Below are 22,500 nucleotides of genomic sequence, written 5' to 3' on the forward strand. Positions count from 1 at the left end.
CAAAAATTGTAGCTATGAGGTATATTCATTTGTCTATATATAAAGTTGTTAGGTCCCCCCCCCCCCCCCCCCCCCCCCCCAATGTCATTAGTATATGATACACAAAATTATTGGCTCCACTGAATCATTGGTCAATCATACACAAAGTAGTATGGTTCCCTGAGTTAATTTAATTAAGGTCATAAACGACATTTCTACTCAGGTGACCTATTGCAATAAGTCAGCGTCTGTTATTGTCTGCTATGGATTAACAATTGAACATCTTTAACTTCTTGATAACTACCTATTAAATAATTTTCAAATTTGTTGTGAATCATCTTTAGGACAAGGGGGACATGATATTGTGAATTTAAGGACTCCTGGGGCCGGTGCAAAAAATGACAAATTTTCAAAAATCCTCTTCTCTACATCTACCGGTATAAGAAAAACTAAATGCATAGTAATGTAGAGCAGGAAGGCCTCTACAAAGATTATGAATTTCATGATCCCCAGGGTATAGGTTCCAACTCCATGGTAGGCCAATTTTGGTATATAGAGTTTTTATGTAAAACATTTAAATAGCATCTTCTTTCATGTTTTTTTGTCTCCCTTTCCAGAAGGGGGACATATTGTTCTTAATAGTGTGAATTCTTCTGCTTCTTCAACTTCCACTTCTCATGCAAAGTTTGTTTGGGCCATAATGTTTTAGCTCACTTGAGCTTTACCTGAGCTGAAAGTTCAAGTGAGTTTTTCTGATCACCCGTCGTCTGTCTAGCTGTCCATAAACTTTTCACATTTTCGACTTCTTCTCCAAAACCACTGGGCCAATATCAACCAAACTTGGCAAAAAGCATCCTTGGGTGAAGGGTTTTGAGTTTGTTCAAAGGGGAGATAATCACAAAAATAGGGTGGGGTCATTTAAAAATCTTCTCAAGAACCACTTGGCCAGATGAGCTGGATATTCAAGTCTATTAAAACATGCACAAAACACAAGAATCGAGCTAATCCGCATTTTCTCTATAAATAAATATACATTACATATTAAACATTTATAACAGCATCAGCAAACTTCAAGAAGTCTTTCAAATGATAATGACAATTGCTATAATAATTTTGGCCCAACTCTAGAACCATAATGCGTGCACCTAGGGTCAGGAGAGCGATGTGGCCCATGGGCCTCTTGTTTTATACTACTAATGAATATTAGAATTTATGCAGAGCAGTATTCAAAAGTAATAACACAAAAATTTCAGATAACAATGAAAATTGTACATCTGCAAATACATGTAAGTAGACAATTTGTCATCCATTTTCTGCAGAACGGCTTCGGACCAGGAGAAAATTTTTCTTCGAGCTGTCGTGGCAGAATTTCAAAGGTGTGGATTGGAGGAAGGAGAGTTTTCCAGAATTTATACTCAGCATGCAGCTTTGTGTAGGATTGATGGTAAATACACACATGTATATATATTATTTTTTATATATATATATATTTATATATATATATATATAAAATGTGTGTGTATGGTTATTTGTCAATTGAGGTTTTTAAATTTGATTATAAGTCATTTTGAAGTACATCTGTTACACTAAATATATGTGTTCGTGTTCAATGTAGGACTTAAACCACCGTCCATCACAGAACTGTCCAGGATTTGTGCACATTTAGGGAATATCCGACTGCTGTTAGTGGAACATGGGCGCAATGACCTTCAAATGAGAGTGAGGCTGAATGTTAGCCAGGATGATGTTCTGTATGCACTTAAAGAAAAAAGTGGTGTTTGACGAAACTTCTCACTAAAGTGATTGAGAATTTGACCTGAACGTATAGCGTCAAATGTTGTAAAACCAGAGACATTCCACCATTTCAGCTGTGTTCAGATGCATGCCTATTTGAACAATGATGTATGATCTCAGGTGACATTCACAAAAAAAGTTTGCTCAGTAACAAAACTATATATTGACATGAGTGAATTTTCTCAGAAATATGTGTACATTTTTTAAAAATATGTATATGAAATGTGTTTAATTTATATTGAAGATGGGTATTTATTTGAACCCTTGCCTAAATGATGTTTTTAATCATTAGAACTTGAATCATATTAATCAATAAAATTCATTTAATAGCACTGTCAGAATTAAAATTGCTATAGTACATGTATTTGATGGAATGGAAAACAAGTCACTGATATTAGTCAATACTTTTATTTTTATATTCGTTCTGGGGGGTATATAGGAATCACTCTGTCTGTCTGTATGTGCAGATTCGTGTCCGGGCCATAACTTCTTCGTTCTTTGACTTAGGCATACCATATTTGGCACACAGGTAGATCACCATGACACGATGTGTCAAGTACCTTCATGACCTCTATATGACCTTGACCCTTGACATCAAGGTCAAAATTAAATTATTTTTTTTACAATGGATTCGTGTTATACCATATTTGACACATGAGTGTATCACCATGAGACGATGTGTCATGTACCTTCATGACCTCCATATGACCTTGACCTCAAGGTCAAAATTAAAGGTTTTTACAATGGATTCGTGTCAGGGCCATGACTTCTTTGTTCTTTGACATAGGCATAACATATTTTACACATGAGTGTATCACCATGAGACGATGTGTCGAGTACCTTCATGACCTCTATATGACCTTGAACTTTGACCTCAAGGTCAAAATTAATTATAGGGTTTTGACAGTCATACCATAAGACATGGGTGTATCACCATGAGACTATGTGTCATGATCTCTTTATGACCCTGACCTTTGATCTCAAGGTCAAAATTATAGGTTTATGCCATGGATTTGTGTTCGGACTATATCTTCCATTTTCTTCTACAAAAGCATACCATATTTTTACACTCAGGAAAGAGGTAATTTATACCTATTAACAACACCCTTTGGGAGATTGGGGTAAGCGGGGGGTATTCTTAGTGAGCATTGCTCACAGTACATCTTGTATTGGACAGTTGTTGTGCTATTGAGTTGGAGTGGTGTGCACACGTGCTTGTCACAATACTTTTCTGTTGGAATGGTGTGCACACGTGCTTGTCAGGATAGCACAGCATTTTGTGTAATTTGCACAACAGATGTAAATTGAAAAAAAAATCATCTAATTCTTATATTTGAACTTTCTGAAGAAAATTATTTGATATTTTGAAATTTATGACATACTCCACACACATGCAATGTACATGTCTGTGAAATTTAGTCTGTTGATGGTGCAACCTATCCGTTTACCAGTTCTATACCATGAAAAGCTTGCCATCTGTTTAACAGTTCTGTAACACAAAATAGTCTTCCTGTACAATGTTAAATCCCAGTTCTCTCGGGCAAGAAGTATTCTCTCATCTTTATACGCCCGTCTTAAGACGGGCCGTATTATGTTATGGCCTTCATGTCCGTCCGTCTGTCCGTCCGTCCGTCTGTCCGTCCGTCCGTCTGTCTGTTAGCTTTTTCGTGTCCGGCTCATAACTTAAATACTGTAAGGCCTAGAATAATCAAACTTTGTCAGTTGATACATCTTGGGTAGAAGGTGTGTCGCACATTAAAACCAGGTCGCTGTGACTTTTAATTAAGAAGATATGGCCAAATATGGTAAAACCCTGTCCGGCTCATAACTTGAAAACTATTTGATCTAGAATCATGAAACTTGGTCATCTTAGGTAGAAGGTGTGTCGCACTGTACTTTAAGGTCACTGTGACATTTAGTTGAAGTGATTTTTTGAAAAAAGTATGTTATAATTGGTACAATCCCTACTCATATAAGAGTTTTGTAGAAAACCTCATTCAAAAATGTTCAAGAAAACACATATTTTTTTTATGATATACTGTACAGCTTTTTTTTAGCCTATGTAATGTTTCCTTTGTTTCTAACAATAACATGAGAAATTCCACTTGTCCCATGGGAGTAGCATGCAAAGGGCATTTTGACAAGACTAATTAATGAGTTTTGTGTAGAGCATCTCTGATCAACATGATCAAGCAGGTGTTATCTTTATCTCTAGGGAATTGGGCAGAGAGATCTTAGCCTCTTAATTGCAGATATACCAGAAATTATTTGTGAAAGTGAATTTGTTGTGGTTAGTCTTTATTTTCAAAATTAATTTGACATTGTACTATATAATTTTTAATTTTTTTTCTCAGCAACCTATATGCAGAGTATCATTTCTCACTAAGACAACAAATGGTTGCAATATGTATAAAGGCCTATTTTAATGATTAGTATTTTGATGTTTTGTTATGGCTGTGGCATTGTTCAGAAAAAAGATATACAATGAACAAAGCTGCAGATTGGGCATTTGTGTAAATCTGAACAGATGAAATAGTATTGCAATAACCATATTAAAAAATGTTAATTCAAGAAACTACACATTCTTCATTATATACACTGTACTATACAGCAGTATATAACAAACAAATTATTTCTTTTGTGTCAGTAACAAGAGAAATTTCCCTTGTCCCATGGGTGTAATTATCAAGCAATTCAGGAGGCATTTTGCTAACAGAAAAATTGCATTCTGTCAAATTACAGATTAATTAATGAGTTTAGAAGATTTCTGTTACAGCAATCTGATCAAGGAGGTGCTATCTATATCTCTTGCAATCGGGAATTGGGCAGAGGAATCTGGCCTTCTAATTGATCTGTCAAATTTTAGAACAGTTCTAAGTGGTAGCCATTACTTTGAAAGTTAATTTGGTATAAAGTTTAAGAATTAATATGATATTGTAAAATATATTTTTATTTTATATCTCAACAACAAGGTGCAGATTGTCATGTCTCACTAAGATGACAGTTTTACAGTCTAAGAATAAACATAATGACTAATGTTTGATGTTTTATTACGCTGTGCATTGTTCTTCATTCCTTAAAATACAATGAGCAAAGCTGCAGATGTGCATTTCTCAAGTCTAACACAACCAGTTGAGAAATATATGATGTATTATTTTTTTCTAATTAATAACTACACCATAGGAGATGCACCAGTGTTTGAAATAACCGTTTTTAATCTATATTTATTTATATTGACATCACCATGCATATTTTACTTTTATACTTGAAGATTTGACAAAGGCAGATACTGATATATGTATTTTTTGATATGTTGAATAAATCAACCTTTTTGAGTACTCCCATTTATTGTAAGTTGTTTGCTTGGATAAAGGGCTATCTTGCACTTTAATCATTTCATTGAAAACATTTGGGAAAATGTTTTTATATCCTTTTAAAAATCATTAAGCTTACATTATCAATATTTGAAGCAATGTCACATGAGGCCATAAAGTGGGTAAGATTCTTAAAGGAAGGTTGACATTTGGTTCCATGCATACCTATCTCTTCATGGTGATATGTTCATGTTAACAATATGTGACGGGCGTATCATGTGCCGTGGCGGTGCACTTTATTTGTTGAATAGAAGACTAAGCTTGCAGTGTAGTTTTATGGGGAGGGGGAGGGGAGTTAAATATAAATATTCATTCATGAAGCACTTATATTCAGAATATTGGCGAGAAAGTGATGCTTGTGAATTTTTTTAAAATTACTTGTTGGTTTACAGTAACTACTTTATAGACAACTTTAAATTACACTTCTCGATACAAATAAAGACTTTAGTAGGTGAATTTGTTAGATGTTGATATTTCTATGGAGCAATAAACAGCTGGTGGATTGTGTGAATACCACTGGATACCAAATGCACCCAGAACAAGTACTTGTTCCAAGTATATTATGCTGTCAGTTGTTTAAAACAAGACACCAAACTTTGTTAGGCTCATTTATTCTTATGAAATTTTGAAACTAACTACATTGCATTGCAATTAATTGTTGTTTTGATTGGTATGAAACATCAGACAGCATTTGACCCAATGATGGGTTGTACTGGCAAATTAGATCATTATAACGACCATAGAATTTGCAAAATGAGGACTCTAAACGAGACTATTGAAATCCCTGTAACAGCAACTTGTTTGTCAGTAGCCTGCCTTGATTTAACAACTGATCATATACAAAACAAGCTCTGTGTATCGAATCAGTTGAGAGACATAAACACCATATGCAGGTGATGATGAAATATTTCTACATGAATATGGGAAGTTGATGATAGAGAAGCTGAAAATAAAGTTGAGTTATTAGTTTGCCGCTAATATCCATTTTCAATAAAATATCAAAATACGAAACAGAAAGGTCTTCTCATAAGGGATAAAAGTTAATAAACACAGGCCTTATCACCTGAGTACTAGTGAAAAAGTATCACTAGTCCAAAGGGCTATGAAATCTAGAAAAAAATTCCTGTTCTGAATATCTAAGCCAAATTCTAATGTTTACCAACGGTATAAAACAAGATGTGTTCTTAAAACTTCAATGCCCTCAAAAGTGCATACATTGATGAAAGGCTTTACATAATAGGTGTATTAACATTTAAAAGATATGACTAACTTGGACCCATCCTAGAGTCAAAACCCTGGGTTGTGAAATTCATCATTTTTTGTACATCCTTTTCTGCTATTCCTAGTATGCATTTAGATTGTATACAGTATCAGCAAGCTTACACATAAATATCATATACTAAGCTTGGCTCCACTCTGGGGTCAGAACCCCTTCCCTGGGGATCATCGAATTTACAATTTTGGATCCACTACCTGCTCTTTCTAAATATCCATTTCGTGACAATTTAGTATCAATAACACTAAAGATGTTATTTAAGTACTGTTTTACACATAAACACTTAGATTATATCGTAAGTTTGGCCCCACCCTGGGGTCAGGGATCATGAAATTTACAATTTTGGTAGAGGCCTTCCTGCTCTACATCACTATGCATTTAGTTTTTCTTAAACGTGCGGTTGTAGAGAAGATTTTTAAAAATTGGGCAGTTTTTGCTCTGCCTCTAAGGCCCCAGGAATCCTAAAGTTTACAATTTATGTCCCCCTTGTTCCAAAAATGTTTCATACCAAATTTGAAAAGAATTGGAATCATAGTTATCAAGAAGTTAAAAATGTTCGATTGTTAACACAAGACGATGGACGACAACCAATTGCAATAAAAATCTTTAAATATGGGCCAAGGCGAGTGATGTGGCCCATGGGCCTCGTGTTCAACTTCTCCAGAACTCAACCAAACTTACCACAAAGCATCCTTGGGTGAATGGGATTCAAGTGTGCTCAAATGAAGGGCAATGCCCCGTCAAAGGGAAGATAATCAAGAAAAATAATCAACAACTTTTCCTGCCCCATACCCTGTTAATTGGAGATTCAGGGGTATATAATTTTTGGTCTGTTTATCTGCAAAAACTTGGTACCAAAAAGAGAAATTAACTTTTGACCTTCATCTCGGAAGTTTGAAAAACATTAACCTTGATCATAACTTTTCAATGGATGGTGATAGGGCTTTCAAATTTCATAAGTGTATTCTTGGTGATAAGACCTTTCTTTTGGTACCAAAAGTTTTGACCTTGTGACCTTCACCTTGGAGTCTGACCTACTTTTGAAAACTTTCAAAATGTTTAGTGATAAAGCTTTCATATTTCACAATTAAGAGACGAAAATTGTTTGGTCTTTGTTTTCAAGAAAGCATTTAAATATCTTATTTCGTAATATTTCAATATTGGGAATAAAAGTCCGATTCAGATTTGCTAGTTTGATATCAAGCTCTAAATTTTCTTCATAATCTCCTTAGAATTTGCCTTGAATACATATAAAAAATGTTTCCGTGTATTTTCCCTATATGAATTAACTGACTAGCTGGATAGAAAAAAACTTTTATTACCTTTTAGAACCTATTAACAAGAGGCCCACTGGCCTTATCGGTCACATGAGTACTAGTAAAAGTGTCGCTAATCCCAAGGGGAATGAAATCTAGAGAGAAAAAATTGTGTTCTAAATATTTAAGCTAAATTCTAATGTTCAGCAACAGTTTAAAACGATGTGTTCTTAAAACTTCAATGCCTCACATGTGCATACACTGATGAAAGGCTTTACATAATATATGATATGACTAATTTGGACCCATCCTAGAGTCAAAACCCTGGGTTGTGATATTCACAATGTTTTTGTACATCCTTTCCTGCTACTCCTAAATATATACATTTAAATTGTATACGGTATCAGCAAACTTCAAGTAGTTCTTCAAATCATTATAATAATTTTGGAACCACCCTGAAACTGAACCCCCAAGGATCATGAAATTTATAATGTTGGTAGGGACTACCTACTCCTTCTAAATATCCATTTAGTTTCAATAGCATTAAAACAGATATCATTTATATGTTTTGTACATACACTATAATTATATAGTGTATATATACCAAGTTTGGCCCCACCCTGGAGTCGGTCAAACTTTGTACACATACACTTTATGCCAAGTGGAGGATGTCTATTGTTTCTTAAGGTCACAGTCTTACATGGGGAAAATCTTCTCGAGAACCACTGGGCGATTACAGGATATGGGGAATCAAATGTTAAAATGATGCATTTTAATAGCAATGATTTTTATAAGGAAAAATGAAGATGTTGAACACACCAGTTCAATATCGGGGTACGAGTTCTCCTGGAGAAAAACTTTGTCATTTTATCAAATAGAAATGTGGATACGAGTTCTCCTAAAGAAAAACTTGTCAATTGTATTACCGTATAAAAATCTGGGTACGAGTTTGTAATGTTTTAACTTTTAAGTGTATTTCAATTCATCAGTCTGGATAATTGACTCTGACAAGAGAAACATTAACTCCGCACAGACTCCGATTAAATGAACATTGTTTATAATAGTTAAGGTCATGTATGCCAATTATTCTTCAGTGCTGTCAACCCAGAGCCTGGGTATTGTTTAGTATCATTAATAGATCTGTAGTGCAAGCAATCACACGTGTTGTTTTTCCTTGTGTGAAACAAGAAACATTATAATGGCGACGAGGATAAATTTTCAAAAAGAAAATTTTAGCGGAATTGATCTGGAAGTATCAATAATGGCGACAGGATTCTCATCCTTTCCAAAGTTTGATGTTTGTGATCAAAGTTCCATAGGACAACGTCCAACGATTCGAGAATTTTATTCTTGCCATGGGAATAACTCGTGCCGATCGTAAAAGAGCAATGCTTTTGCATTATGCGGGAGAAGATGTATTTAGCATTTTCGACACTCTTGCAGATACGGGAGATGTAAACGACTACGAAATAGCAAAAACAAAACTGGAAGAACATTTCAACCCTAGGAAGAACTTAGAATATGAAATTTATAAATTCAGGCAGGCTAAACAAAACATTGACGAAACAATGAATGCGTTTCATACACGACTACGACATCTCGCCGAACATTGCGAATTTGACGACACAGACAGAGAAATAAAGTCTCAGATAATCCAAGGTTGTGAATCGTCAAGACTAAGGAGAAAAGCGTTACGGGAACCTGATCTCTCCTTACAAAACATTCTTGATTCAGCGAGGGCGATGGAAATTTCTCAACTTCAAGCTTCCGGTATGGAGGAACAAAAGGAAACAGTGAACACAGCCAAGTATAAACCAATAAAACACAAGAAACAATTGCAAGTTAAGAAGTCGACAACTTGTTTCAATTGTGGAAAAGCATGGCCACACAAAGATCGTCCGTGCCCAGCGAAGGACAAGGAATGTCACAAATGCAAGAAAACTGGACATTTTGCAAAGCTCTGTAAATCAGAAAAACAGAAAGCTCGTCCACAAAAAAGAAAAAACGAGTAAAACAAAGGTTAACAATGTGGATGACCTCAGCAGTGATGATGAATATACTTTCAGTGTATCCGAATCGCTTGCGCAAAAATTGCCAATCACAACTGTAAAAATAAGCAACTTTCAAACAAAAGTTCTGGTTGATTCCGGTGCTAGCATCAACATTCTAGACAACGAAACATTTGAGAAAATTGGCAAAAATCAAAAAAATCAAACTGGAAAAAGCTACTAGCAAGATTCGCACATACGGCTCAACGTCTAAACTTCCGGTCAAAGGAAAATTTCTAGCCGAGATCGAATCAAAGGACAAGATCACTAGCGCTTATGTTTACGTTCCACTGCTCAGGAACTTGGGTTAATGAAACTGTGCTTAAATGTTGTTTCACATGAAGAGATCTTGGAGGAATTCAATGATAGATTCCAAGGTATTGGTAAACTGAAGAACTACACTACAAAGTCAAACTTCACATTGACGAAACCGTCAAACCAGTTGCGCAACCTCACAGGCGTATACCGTTTCATATCCGCAAAAAGGTGGAGCAAGAAATACGAAATCTGGAGGATTTAGATATTATAGAGAAAGTAGAAGGGCCGACACCATGGATTTCCCCCATAGTAGCAGCACCCAAACCAAAAGACCCTGACAAGGTACGAATTTGTGTTGATATGAGACAAGCGAATAAGGCTATGCACAGAGAACGTCACGTAATGCCAACTGTCGATGACATGATCAACGACCTAAATGGTGCAAAAGTTTTCTCAAAGCTCGACTTGAATTCAGGTTATCATCAACTTGAATTAGCGCCCGAATCCCGCTATATCACTACGTTCTCCACACATGTTGGGTTGCGAAGGTATAAGCGATTAAACTTCGGAATATCGTATGCTGCAGAAGTATTCCAAGTAATAATTCAACAAGTTATAGAAGGGATCGATGGAGTGCGCAATCTCAGTGACGATATCATTGTTTTTGGGAACACACAGGAGGATCACGATAGAGCTTTAAGAAGTGTCCTGACCAGATTGAGGGATAAAAACATAACACTGAACAAAAGAAAGTGTGAATTCAACAAAGAAAGCTTAGAATTCTACGGATTTGTATTTTCCGGAAATGGAATATCAGCAGACCCAGCCAAGGTTGAAGCAATCAAAATTACAGAGAATCCGACAAATGCATCGGAGATGCGAAGTTTTCTTGGTAAGGTAAATTACTGTTCCAGGTTTATACCAGATTTTGCTACTGTATGTAAGCCGCTACGCGACCTGACAAGAAAGAATCAAAAATGGATTTGGACAAACGAACATTCAAATGCCATGAAGACACTAAAGGATGTCAATACAGATAAAACTGTCATGTCATACTTTGATCCGACGAAGAAAACTGAAGTAATTGTAGATGCAAGTCCCGTAGGACTCGGTGCAATCTTGTCACAATACGATGACAATAACAACAGGAAGATTATTGCGTATGCCAGCAAAACTCTATCACCAGTAGAGCAAAGATATTCACAAACGGAAAGAGAAGCTTTAGCTACACAGGCAAATGTGCCTCACGTGAATTTCACGTGAAATGCTGTTCACGTGAAATTCACATGAACCTTTCACGTGAAATTCACGTAAATTTCATGTGAATTTCACGTGAAAAGTGATTCACGTGAAATTCACGTTAATATGTCCACATGAATTTCACGTGAATCCCTTTTCACGTGAAATTCACGTTAAAATATTCACATGAATTTCACGTGAACAGCAATTCACATGAAATTCACGTTAAATTTTTCACATGAATTTCACGTAAAAAGCATTATATCAATTTTCACATTAGTTCCTTGCGAAAATTTTAATGTGATTTGATTTTCGCAAGGAAATAATGTGAACGTTGATTCACGTGAAAAGATTCACACGAATTTCATGTGAAATTTCTTCATGTGAAATTCACACGAACAATTTCACACGAATTTCACGTGAAAAGCTATTCACGTTAAAAATTTCACAAGAAAAGCGATTAAAGTGAAATATTCACACTTCTTAATATATTCAAGCGAATAAATAAATAAAATTAAGGTAAAATATAAAACGATATGGAGATTATGCAATTCAAAAGTTAGAGTACATTTATAAAATGTAGGCAAACGACCAATAAAGTAGATCCTGCTCACGCCTCCCTCTCCTCGTTTATTTGCGAAATTATTAACTTGCATTGTAGTTCTGTACGCAGTATGATTACATGTACTTTCCACACCTGATTTCTCTCATTTCCCATTATTTTTTCTCTTAAGAATTAAAATATAAAATTAAATCTCCCATCATCATAGATATTAATGAAAGCATATTTTCCAACTACTTGAAGAATCACTATACTGATAGAGTTAGAATATGCAACTTCAAAACCACGAAATTTTCTAAACATGGAAAATTACTATTTTACAGTAAAATCAGAAAGAACTATGAATTAAAACTAATAAGACCATTTGAAATTTCCATTTGTGAGAGTAGTACGTTTTAAATAGCTAAGAATATTTGCCCACCCTTTAGAAATTGAAACTGGTGAATATTCAAAACCATGCATTCCAAAAGATTGTTGTTTTGGTCAGTTTTGTAAAACTACTGAAGATGAGTTAATTTTTTTATCTCGCTGCTTTATGATGTTAGTAACAGGCTACTTGTCGCGGTGCACTTGGGCTGTTTACATACATGTGATTTGAGGGTAGTATTGTGCAGGTGGGAAAAAATGCCATGATATTGTTTTCCGCTGTCGGTAGTTTGGCATCAATTTTAATTACCCCCCCCCCCCTCCTTATTAGATACATCGAGAATAATTACCGGTGTGATACCTTGGAAGCTGGTGTATGCATAAAGTTAGACCTACTGGAAATTGCTGATACACGCATGTAGAAATGAAAATTTTCTATCAGCCGTATAGCCGTATTCACTATCCCGAATTTGTAGATCGTCAATCAAAAGGAAAACACAGATTTCTAGCACTCGGAAGAAAGCGAAAAACATAAACAATCCTTAACATTACTGTCCATGTATATTTAGATAACTTTTAAAAAATATCTATAAAAAGCTTTACACTACAGTCAGATTCCGGTAATATTTACAAGACTGTGACGTCACACTCGCGTAAGCCGTCTGACGCGTCTGACGTATGCAAGACAGCGAATGTGAAAGTACATAGAAACTCTACAGGTAAGATGAGATTGAGCATTGTAATTATAAATGTTCAGTGTAAATTCAAGCCATTAGGCTTATTACATTTATGTGATCTAAAGTTTCTAATGCAACCGCTTATTTCAGACTGATGAGAATTACTTTAGACGGGGTACGTCAACGAATAGGCACGATCCACGACAGCGAAAATACGGAAGTCACTTCGGGGACGTGTCGCAGAATCGCATAACTCTACACGGTTTGTTAATCTTTCCTTATTCATCAGAGAACATGGTAATCGTAATTCAGAACATAATTTTTATAATTTAATTGATCTATATATTGATTAGGGGTGCTAAGTAACGTTCTATATTACCTTCATAGAGGCATCATCGAGATCAGGCACGTTGAAGGGGGGGGGGGGGGGGGGGGGGGGAGTTGATGTATAACAATGTCCATCGATTGTTATATATATCGTAATGCTAATAAAATGTATATATATATATTGGTTGCTCCCCCCTTTAACTATAGTTTTAAATGAGAAGAATGTAAGCTTGAAAGCTCTATCAATGTCAATCGTTTCATTTTAATAGCTGCAGAACTGTAGCTCTCTGAAAAAATATTTTGACATAACAGAGATATGTCAAAATATTTTTTCAGAGAGCTACAGTTCTGCAGCTATACATTTATATAGATTTAATCTAGATAATGAGGAATGCAAAGTCATTTTCAAATCGCCTCTGGATTAGAACATGACAATTTGAAAACATATTCCATGGCTTCCTTCTGTATCTTGTATCTTGTATTATAATAATTCTATTCTATTCTGTATGATGATATATAAAACACAAATTATTGATAATTTTGCAACTTTTTTTTTCTTCGTTTCTGCTACATCTACGTGCAATTTCATTCATAGTACAGTATGTGTACATAAGGCTTAATATGACTCCTTTTGTATATTGAACAGTCCTTCTAATGCATAAATATTTCTTTTTCAGAGATTAAAAGAAAGGAAAAAAAAGACAATGAAGACAACCATGTAAAAACAAATTCAATCAATTAAATTATCAGCAGATTGAAAGCAGATTTGTACTCCTTTTTGTGTTCATCTGAACCCGAGATTCAGAGTATCAAAATATCCATGTATGATTTAACGTTATAAAGTTTATGTGAAATTCACGTGAATTTTATGTGAAATTCGTGTTAAAAATTTCACGTGAAATTCACGTGAATTTTATGTGAATTTCACGTGAAATTCATGTGAATTTCACGTGATTTTTTTTCGTGTGAATTCACATTTGATGCTCTTTTAACGTGAATTTCACATAGGAATTTTCACGTGAAATTCATGTGAATTTCACGTGAAATTCACGTGAGGCACATTTGCCTGTGTATCGTCTGGAGCTGTGAGCATTTCAATCTCTACTTGTTTGGTCAAGAATTCAGGTTAGTCACCGATCACAAGCCACTTGAGCTAATATTTGGAAACCCGAATTCCAAACCTCCAGCGAGAATTGAAAGATGGGCTTTACGTTTACAGCCATATAATTTCAAAGTAGTATACAAACCAGGAAAATCTAATCCGAGTGATTACATATCACGTCATCCGATTCATCAAACAGAAATCAGAAGTTCAAGAGCATCAAAGGTTGCAGAGGAATATATCAACTTCACAATAAGTAGCGACATACCAAAGTCAATGAAATTGAATGAGTTTAAGACTCACACCGACAAAGATCCGATGCTACGAGAACTACGATCATCGCTAAAATCTGGAGATTGGACAAAATTTGCAAAAAGTAAGAATTCCGATTGGAAATCTTTATATAAACTTAGAGATGAATTTACACTCGCCGATACAGGTATCATCTTGAGGAATACACGAATTCTTACACCAAAGTCGCTCATAAAACGAGTAGTTGAACTAGCTCATGAGGGTCACCAAGGGGTGGTGAAAACAAAATCATTGTTGCGTGAAAAGGTCTGGTTTCCAGGAATTGATAAAATCGTAGAATCCACAATCAAATCTTGCATCCCGTGTCAAGCAACGGTGGAGACAAAACGCATAGAACCATTACAGATGTCACCGCCACCAAGTGGACCGTGGACTGAAGTTTCGATGGATTTCTGTGGACCATTTCCATCAGGAGACTATTTGATGGTAGTCATTGATGAGTATTCGAGATATCCAGTCGTGGAAATCTTGAAATCAATTTCAGCAAAGTCCGTGATGACAAGGCTTGACAAAATATTGCCTGAATTTGGAATTCCGTGTACTTTGAAATCAGATAACGGACCGCCGTTTAATGGATCAGAATTTAAACAATTTGCTGAATATCTGGGTTTCAAACACAGAAAAATCACACCGCTATAGCCTAAGGCGAATGCAGAGTCTGAAAGATTCATGAGAACCATAGAGAAAACCATTAGAGCTTCAAATGTGGAAAGTCAAAATTGGAAACAAGAAATATACACGTTTTTAAGGAATTATCGAGCTACACCACACTGCACGACGAAACTATCACCATTCGAGATTCCATTTGGACGCACATTGAAAACAAAGTTAGATGTTGAAATCCTTACCGAAAGAAAAGGAGAAGAAATTGAAACGAAAACTGACATTCGTAAAAATTATGAAAAAGCTAAGATGCAAATGAAGCAGTATGCTGACAGCAAATCCGGAGCCAAAGAAAACAATCTCGAGATAGGAGATTATGTACTCGTAAAACAAAATAAAACGAAAATGTCAACACCCTGCAATCCAAATCCAATGGAAATCATAAACAAAAAGGGGACATTGATTACAGCACGAACTGAAGACCGTGAAATTACAAGAAATGCAAGTCACTTCAAGGAAGTAAATACTGAAGCAATAAACGATCGTGAAATTGACAATGCAGAAGATAAGAGCGATGATATTCAAACCAAACTCGATCCGAAACTGCCATACGAGTTACGAAGGTCAAGAAAAGCGCCGAAACATCTGGAAGATTATGTATGTGATTAGTGAAAAGATACAAGCTGTGCTTTGAGGCATAATAATCCTCTAGCTTGTAATTTAGTTGTAAATAGATATTGTCTATTATACACTTCCAATAACAAGACAGTTAATTTTTAAATATGATTTCAGTTTTTAATTTGCTAAATTCATAAAGAAAAGGAGGGATGTAATGTTTTAACTTTTAAGTGCATTTCAATTCATCAGTCTGGATAATTGACTCTGACAAGAGAAACATTAACTCCGCACAGACTCCGATTAAATGGACATTGTTTATAATAGTTAAGGTCATGTATGCCAATTATTCTTCAGTGCTGTCAACCCAGAGCCTGGGTATTGTTTAAGTTGTAGTGCAAGCAATCACACGTGTTGTTTTTCCTTGTGTGAAACAAGAAACATTATAGAGTTCTCCTGGAGAAAAACTTTATTTCTGTCATAAAAACCTGGGTACGAGTTCTCTCGAAAAAAAAACCCAGTCACTTTATCAGATATCTATCTGAGTACGAGTTCTCCTGGAGAAAAAAAAAATGTTATGAAAATCTAGGTATGTACGAGTTCTCCCGGAGAAAAAAAAAATTAAATCATTTTATTAAATGAATTCTCATGGAGAAAAACTATGTCTTTATTGTCATATAAATTCTGGTAAGAGTTCTCCTGGAGAAAAAGTTTGTCATTATATAGTAATCAAAATTTTGATACAGGTTAATCTTAATACCATGTTAGGTATTGGAATCGAGGATTTCATACATTATACATAATTTACCATGAACATGCCTTTCAACTGAATAAAAAAAGTAAATACAATGATCATACTTGTTTGTTGTTTTGTTATTTATTTGAATTGCTGTTTGGTTTGAGACGATAATTAGTATAATTATTGCAATTAAACACCAAATTTAAACCTGCGACATTGTATTTTTATAGCGTACCTCTATTCTCCGGCACATGGAGGAAAACTCGTACCCTGATTTATATAACAGAAATGACAAAGTTTTTTCTGTAGGAGAACTCGTACCCAGATTTATCCGATAAAATGACATGTTTTTTCTCCGGGAGAATTTGTACCCAGATTTTTATGACAGAAATGACAGTTTTTTCTGTAGGAGAACCCGTACCCAGATTAATCTGATAAAATGACTGTTTTTTCTTTAGGAGAACTTGTACCCACATTTCTATTTGATAAAATGACAGAAGTTTTTCTCCAGGAGAACTCCTACCCAGATATTAATGGGTATGACTTCTATTGGAGAACTCGTACACGGGTACAACTTCTCTTGGAGAACTCGTACCCAAATTTTCCTGGGTACGAGTTCTCCAGACGTCTAAAAAAATAATCATGGCAAAAAAATGCAATCCATTTCAATTGAATATCTATTAGCTATCATCAATGGTATATTCACAGAGGTGGGCTTTGCCAACCTTTACATCCAAATTAAACTGGAGTGATCAAATACCAAGTATGTAATTCATATAAAAAGCAACCCATGCCTTTTGCGTTTATTTTGTATATTTCAAATATAATCGCTTTATACAATGGAAAAGAATACAAATTACGTAATTGCATATTTGAAATAGTCTATTTCTGAATATATATACCAGTAATATAAAATCATCACACCTATAAAACAAAAACAATACAGTAATAATGGCACCTTCAAGCATACCACAATTTTATAACTGCAGATTACAGGGGATATAAATTGAATGAAGACATCACATGACACACTTATTAGATAAGGCTGCTTAGTGATGAGAAATATACATGTACATGTATATACAACTATGGCCTCTAAATACTGTCAATTACTTCAGTTAATTAACCTTAGATAATATAATTTAGTTTCAGTTTAAAACCTTTTTCCTCCTTTCTAATAAAATACTTTTTGACAGCTTGAATTTCCAATATAGTATGATGGCCATGGAATTTTCAAAGATACAGTCAATACTTGGAACAAAATGTGTGCTTCGTTTCAAAATTTGATTGTTAAATAGGAATTCAGAGGTCACACTGTTCGCTACGATGTCAAATGATAATTGTAAATAAAGAGTATATGATAAAGTCATAAGCGAAGTTCTGAGAATATAAATGAATAAGTTGTTGAACACTGCAAAGGGATGTCAATTTGTAAAATAAAGAAAAAATATGACATTTTTTTGATTTCAAGATTAACATTTGATTCTATATATTGCACACACAAAACTCCCCAATATATATCTATACTGTATTATAATGAAAAAGATGTAAAATATACTTTAAACACCACAAGCTTAAAAAAAAAAAACATTAATAAAAAATAAACTACTGGGGAGAAAATCAGCAGTGATTCATCAATAATTTACGAAGACTGAATTCTATCAATGGTAAAGAAAATCACTTTTGCCATGTAAAACATTCACACTTGGAAATAAACTATGGAAACATGTAGTTTTTATATGCAGTTTTAAACTACTTGATTAATCATGATGAATATACATTGTATCAAAAAATAAATTTGCAGTCAGATCATGATGAAAAGATGTCAAAGATCATAATCTCCACGAGCCTCCTGCCATCGATATGAACTGCTATCATCACCATGCGAGAGCCTTCCGCGGGAGAAGGAGTCGTTCAATCGTTCATCGTACCTGTATGCTGCGTTCATATGTGCGTATTCAGGCACAAACCCTCTCTTAGAGCTGTTGTCGTACATTTGTAAAGGCACATTGTAGTTATAACCATTGTAGTCCAGTTCTTCTTTTTCATATTTAGGCGTAGAGTCTTTGGACCTATAATTGTGGTATATTTACTTTATATGGAAACAGAATGTAAAACTAAGAGCACAATGAACATATGACTCAAGAAGTAGGTATATAAAGGACCCTAGTACATCTTTCAGTTCAATTAGTAGTACAGTGTATTTTGAAAAATCATTTTACAAATTTTTTTTTTTACCTTCTAAGACATTTGATAATGCCTACAATGATGAGGGCTATCATCATTACAGCAGCTACCCCTCCTACAGCTCCTCCAATGATGTAAGGCGAGTCTGATGTTTGTTCTAGGAGAAATAAATGAAATTTTTAATCTCTAAAAGTTTTCTTTTAGTAGATTTATAGGACTTTACTTCGTTATTGATTATATATTAAATTTACCATGTTCAAACAATAAACAACTACATACAAACAAATCAATCAGATAGTGTACCCTCGTGGTTCTTGAGAGAATTTGAAAAACAAGAGGCCCAAAGGCCTTTTTGGTCACCTTAATATTCCTTCAAAAAGTATAACTAGCCCCAAGGGCTATAAAATCTATAAGAAATTCCTGTTCTAAGTAGTTAAATTCTAATATTCAGAAACAATATAAAACAAGATGTGTTCTTAAAACTTAAAAGCCCCCGGAAGTGCCTAAACCAATAAAAGACTTAATAATACATGTAGCATTAACACGATAATGACTAATTTGGGCCCTGTCCTAGATTCAAAACCCTGTTATTGCAAAATTCACAATTTTGGTACCTTTATCCTTTTCTGCTTTTCCTAACTATGCTTTTGTTTTTATACTGTATTGGCAAACTTAAAGAAATCTTTCAAATGATAAAAACAATGATCACTATGATAATTTTGGCCCCAGCCTGGAACCAAAACCCTTACCCCTGGGATCATGAAATTTAATATTTTGGTAAAGGACTACCTACTCCTCCATACAAATTCAGTTGCAATTTAGTATAAACATAAATGTTTTACACATATACATTATATATACCAAGTTTGACCCCACCCTGGAGTCGGAACCTCTACCCCAAGGATCATGAAATTTATAATTTTGGTAGAGGCCTTCCTGCTCTACATCACTGTGCATTTAGTTTTTCTTAAAGGTGTGCAATTGTAAAGAAGATTTTTGAAGATTTGTCAATGAATGGCAGTTTTTACCCTGCTCCTAAGGCCCTGGGGTGCAGGAGTCCCCTTGTACCCAAGATGTTTCATATCAAATTTGAAAAGAATTAGAATGAGTTATCAAAAATTCAAAAATGTTCAATTGTTAAAGGACGACACAAGATGACGGACCTTAACCAATTGCAACAGGTCATCCGAGTTTGCTCAGGTGACCTAAAAACCCTAAAATATTCTCATGTAATACTTTACACCCACTAGTGTGCCCTGCCTTGGTCCTAGAGGTCATGGTATAAACAAAACTTGAACCTTCATTAAATGAGGATCAGTTCTGAAATTTTTTTCCATGAATTTCTCTGAATAATCCTATAGTCTGAACAAATTTGAATCTTCATCATATAAGGAACCTTTCATTTCTGGATTAGTAGTAATAGTTAAGATTTAGTAGGCACCAAATCATATTTGCCCATATTTTTCTTACTTATTCCCCTTTGGATGCAAGCATGCAACTTCATTTTAACAAACTTGATTTTCCTTTACAAGGATGCTTTGTGGAAAGTTTTGTTGAAATAGGCTCACTGGTGTTTGAGAGATGGTAGAAAATGTGAATGGTCAACTACTGATAAAGCAAAACACCCATGGACTTAATGCCACTTTTTTTTACTCAAAAGTTCTTAAGGCACAGGCAATTCATGTTAAGTATGGGGTTATTATATACTAAAAAAAAGGACTAATAAATGAACAAAAGGCCACATCACTCACCCAAGTCACCTTGACCCATATTTATAGATTTTTTCCTATATATTTGCATGTAAAACTTTGATCTCCATTGTGACCCCAACCTACCCACTGGAGCCATGATTTTTACAAACTTGAATCTGTACTATATATGTCAGGAATCTTTCATTTAAATTTCAGATCTTCTGGCCCAGTGTTCTTGAGAAGATTTGTAAATGACCCCACTCTACTTTTGCTCGAAGATCGGGGGGGGGGGGGGGGGGGGGGGGGGGGGGGGGGGGGATACTGTTTTTGTCCTGTCTCTCATTCTGTCTGAAACTGCAAACTTGCTTAAAATTTTTTAACCCGTGACCTTGGAGTTTGACCTACTTTTTAAAAACTCTAACCTTGCTAATCAACTTTTGAAGAGCAAGTGCTGGAGCTTTGATATTTTACACGAGTATTCCTTGTGACAAGACCTTCCTGTGGGTACAAAACCTAATGACCTTGGCATTTGACCTACTTTTAAAACATTTGACATTGGTCATAACTTCTAAATGGTAAATATCAGAGCTTTCATATTGAACAGGAATATTTCTTGCGACAAGATCTTTCTACTGGTACCAATATATTTGTCCTTGTGACCTTGGCCATCTTTGGAATGGGCCATTATCGGGAGCATTTGTGTTTCACAAACACATCTTGTTTGTGATTATCTCCCCTTTGAAATTGGTCCAATGAATCTGGAGAAGAAGTCTAAAATGTAAAAAGGTTACAGACAGTCAACAGGCGATCAGAAAAGCTTACTCGAGCTTTCAGCAAAGGTGAGCTAGACAAGAGTCCCATGGGGCCCCCATCACTCACCTGAGTCACCTTGGCCCATATTTAAAGATTTTCTCTATATATCTGCATGTAAAACTTTGTGGCCCCAACCCACCCCCAGGGGCCATGATTTTTACAAACTTGAATCTGCACTATGGTAGAAAGCTTTCATGTAAATATAAACTATGGCCTGATGGTTCTTGAGGAGATTTTTAAAGATCTTATCTATATACTTGCAAGTAAAACTTTGATCCCCTATTGTGGCCTTATCCTACCCCCAGGGGCCATGATTTGAACAAACTTGAATCTGCACTATGTCAGGAAGCTTTCATGTAAATTTGTGCTTTCCTAGCCCAGTGGTTCTTGAGAAGATGATTTTAAAGATTTCCCCTGTATGTCCGTATGTAAAACTTTGATCCCCTATTGTGGCCCTATATCCTACCCCTGGCACCTTAATTTGATTTTAACAAACTTGAATCTTCATTATGTCAGGAAGCTTTCAACTCTTCTGGCCCAGTGGTTCTTCAGAAAAAGATTTTCCCTATATATTTGTATGTAAAAATGTGATCCCCTATTGTGGCCCCACCCTACCTCTGGGGGTCATGATTTTGACATACTTGGTTCCCCACAATAACAAGATCGAAGCTTTCATGTAAATTTCAGCTTTTCTGGCCCTGTGGTTCATGAGAAGATTTTTAAATGACCCCACCCTATTTTTGCATTTTTGTGACTGAAAATTAAAAGCCTTTCACTCAAGGATGCTTTGTGCCAAGTTTGGTTGAATTTGGCTCAGTTGTTCTGGAGAAGAAGTCGAAAATGTGAAAAGTTTACAGACGACGGACAACGGGCGATCAGAAAAACTCACTTGAACTTTAAGAAGAATTTTAAAGTTGTATGGTCCAAATTACAACATTTTTTCCCATCTTGTAAAAATGCTATTAAATCATCGCACGTATGTAGTTATGAGGCTGTATGACATGTCATACATCATTTCACCTGTTTTAACCAAAACTATTTGATTTTAAATTGGTGTTTACAAACAACCGTATCACTCTGCCATTTCAAGTGACAGTCACGTGACCAGTCCAAACTTTCAGATCATCGGTGGTCTTTTCTGTGTAAAGCTGTGTATTTTGTTACAACAGTACTGTGCCATAAGTTTAATAGAAATAACAAGAGGTACTGTGAGCAATGCTCACAAAGAATACCCCCCCCCCCCCCTTACTCCAATCTCCCAAAGGGTGTTGTTAAAAGGTAT

At 35.3% G+C, this 22,500-nt stretch overlaps 2 protein-coding genes and 1 long non-coding RNA gene across 3 annotated transcripts in view; 2 read left to right on the top strand and 1 right to left on the bottom strand.

Moving 5' to 3' along the window:
- LOC125668847 (uncharacterized) overlaps positions 1-2,175 on the top strand; it is a 95,507-nt gene extending 93,332 nt beyond the window's left edge. Inside the window, exons 44-46 of the mRNA XM_056164401.1 lie at positions 1-19; positions 1,299-1,423; positions 1,595-2,175. Of these exons, the coding sequence (XP_056020376.1) occupies positions 1-19; positions 1,299-1,423; positions 1,595-1,761 (311 nt within the window). The 3' untranslated portion in view covers positions 1,762-2,175. The remainder of the gene's footprint in view (positions 20-1,298; positions 1,424-1,594) is intronic.
- A 10,161-nt stretch (positions 2,176-12,336) lies between these two features.
- Positions 12,337-13,914, top strand: LOC125666291 (uncharacterized). The gene is made up of 2 exons (XR_008802170.1): positions 12,337-13,091; positions 13,834-13,914. It is a non-coding gene; the product is annotated as an uncharacterized LOC125666291 (long non-coding RNA).
- A 3,379-nt stretch (positions 13,915-17,293) lies between these two features.
- Positions 17,294-22,500, bottom strand: part of LOC125672113 (uncharacterized) — a 197,988-nt gene continuing 192,781 nt past the window's right edge. Inside the window, exons 72-73 of the mRNA XM_056161740.1 lie at positions 18,766-18,871; positions 17,294-18,599 (exon numbers count right to left, since the gene is read on the bottom strand). Of these exons, the coding sequence (XP_056017715.1) occupies positions 18,353-18,599; positions 18,766-18,871 (353 nt within the window). The 3' untranslated portion in view covers positions 17,294-18,352. The remainder of the gene's footprint in view (positions 18,600-18,765; positions 18,872-22,500) is intronic.

Source organism: Ostrea edulis, chromosome 4 (genome assembly GCF_947568905.1).
Source record: "Ostrea edulis chromosome 4, xbOstEdul1.1, whole genome shotgun sequence".
NCBI lineage: Eukaryota > Metazoa > Mollusca > Bivalvia > Ostreida > Ostreidae > Ostrea > Ostrea edulis.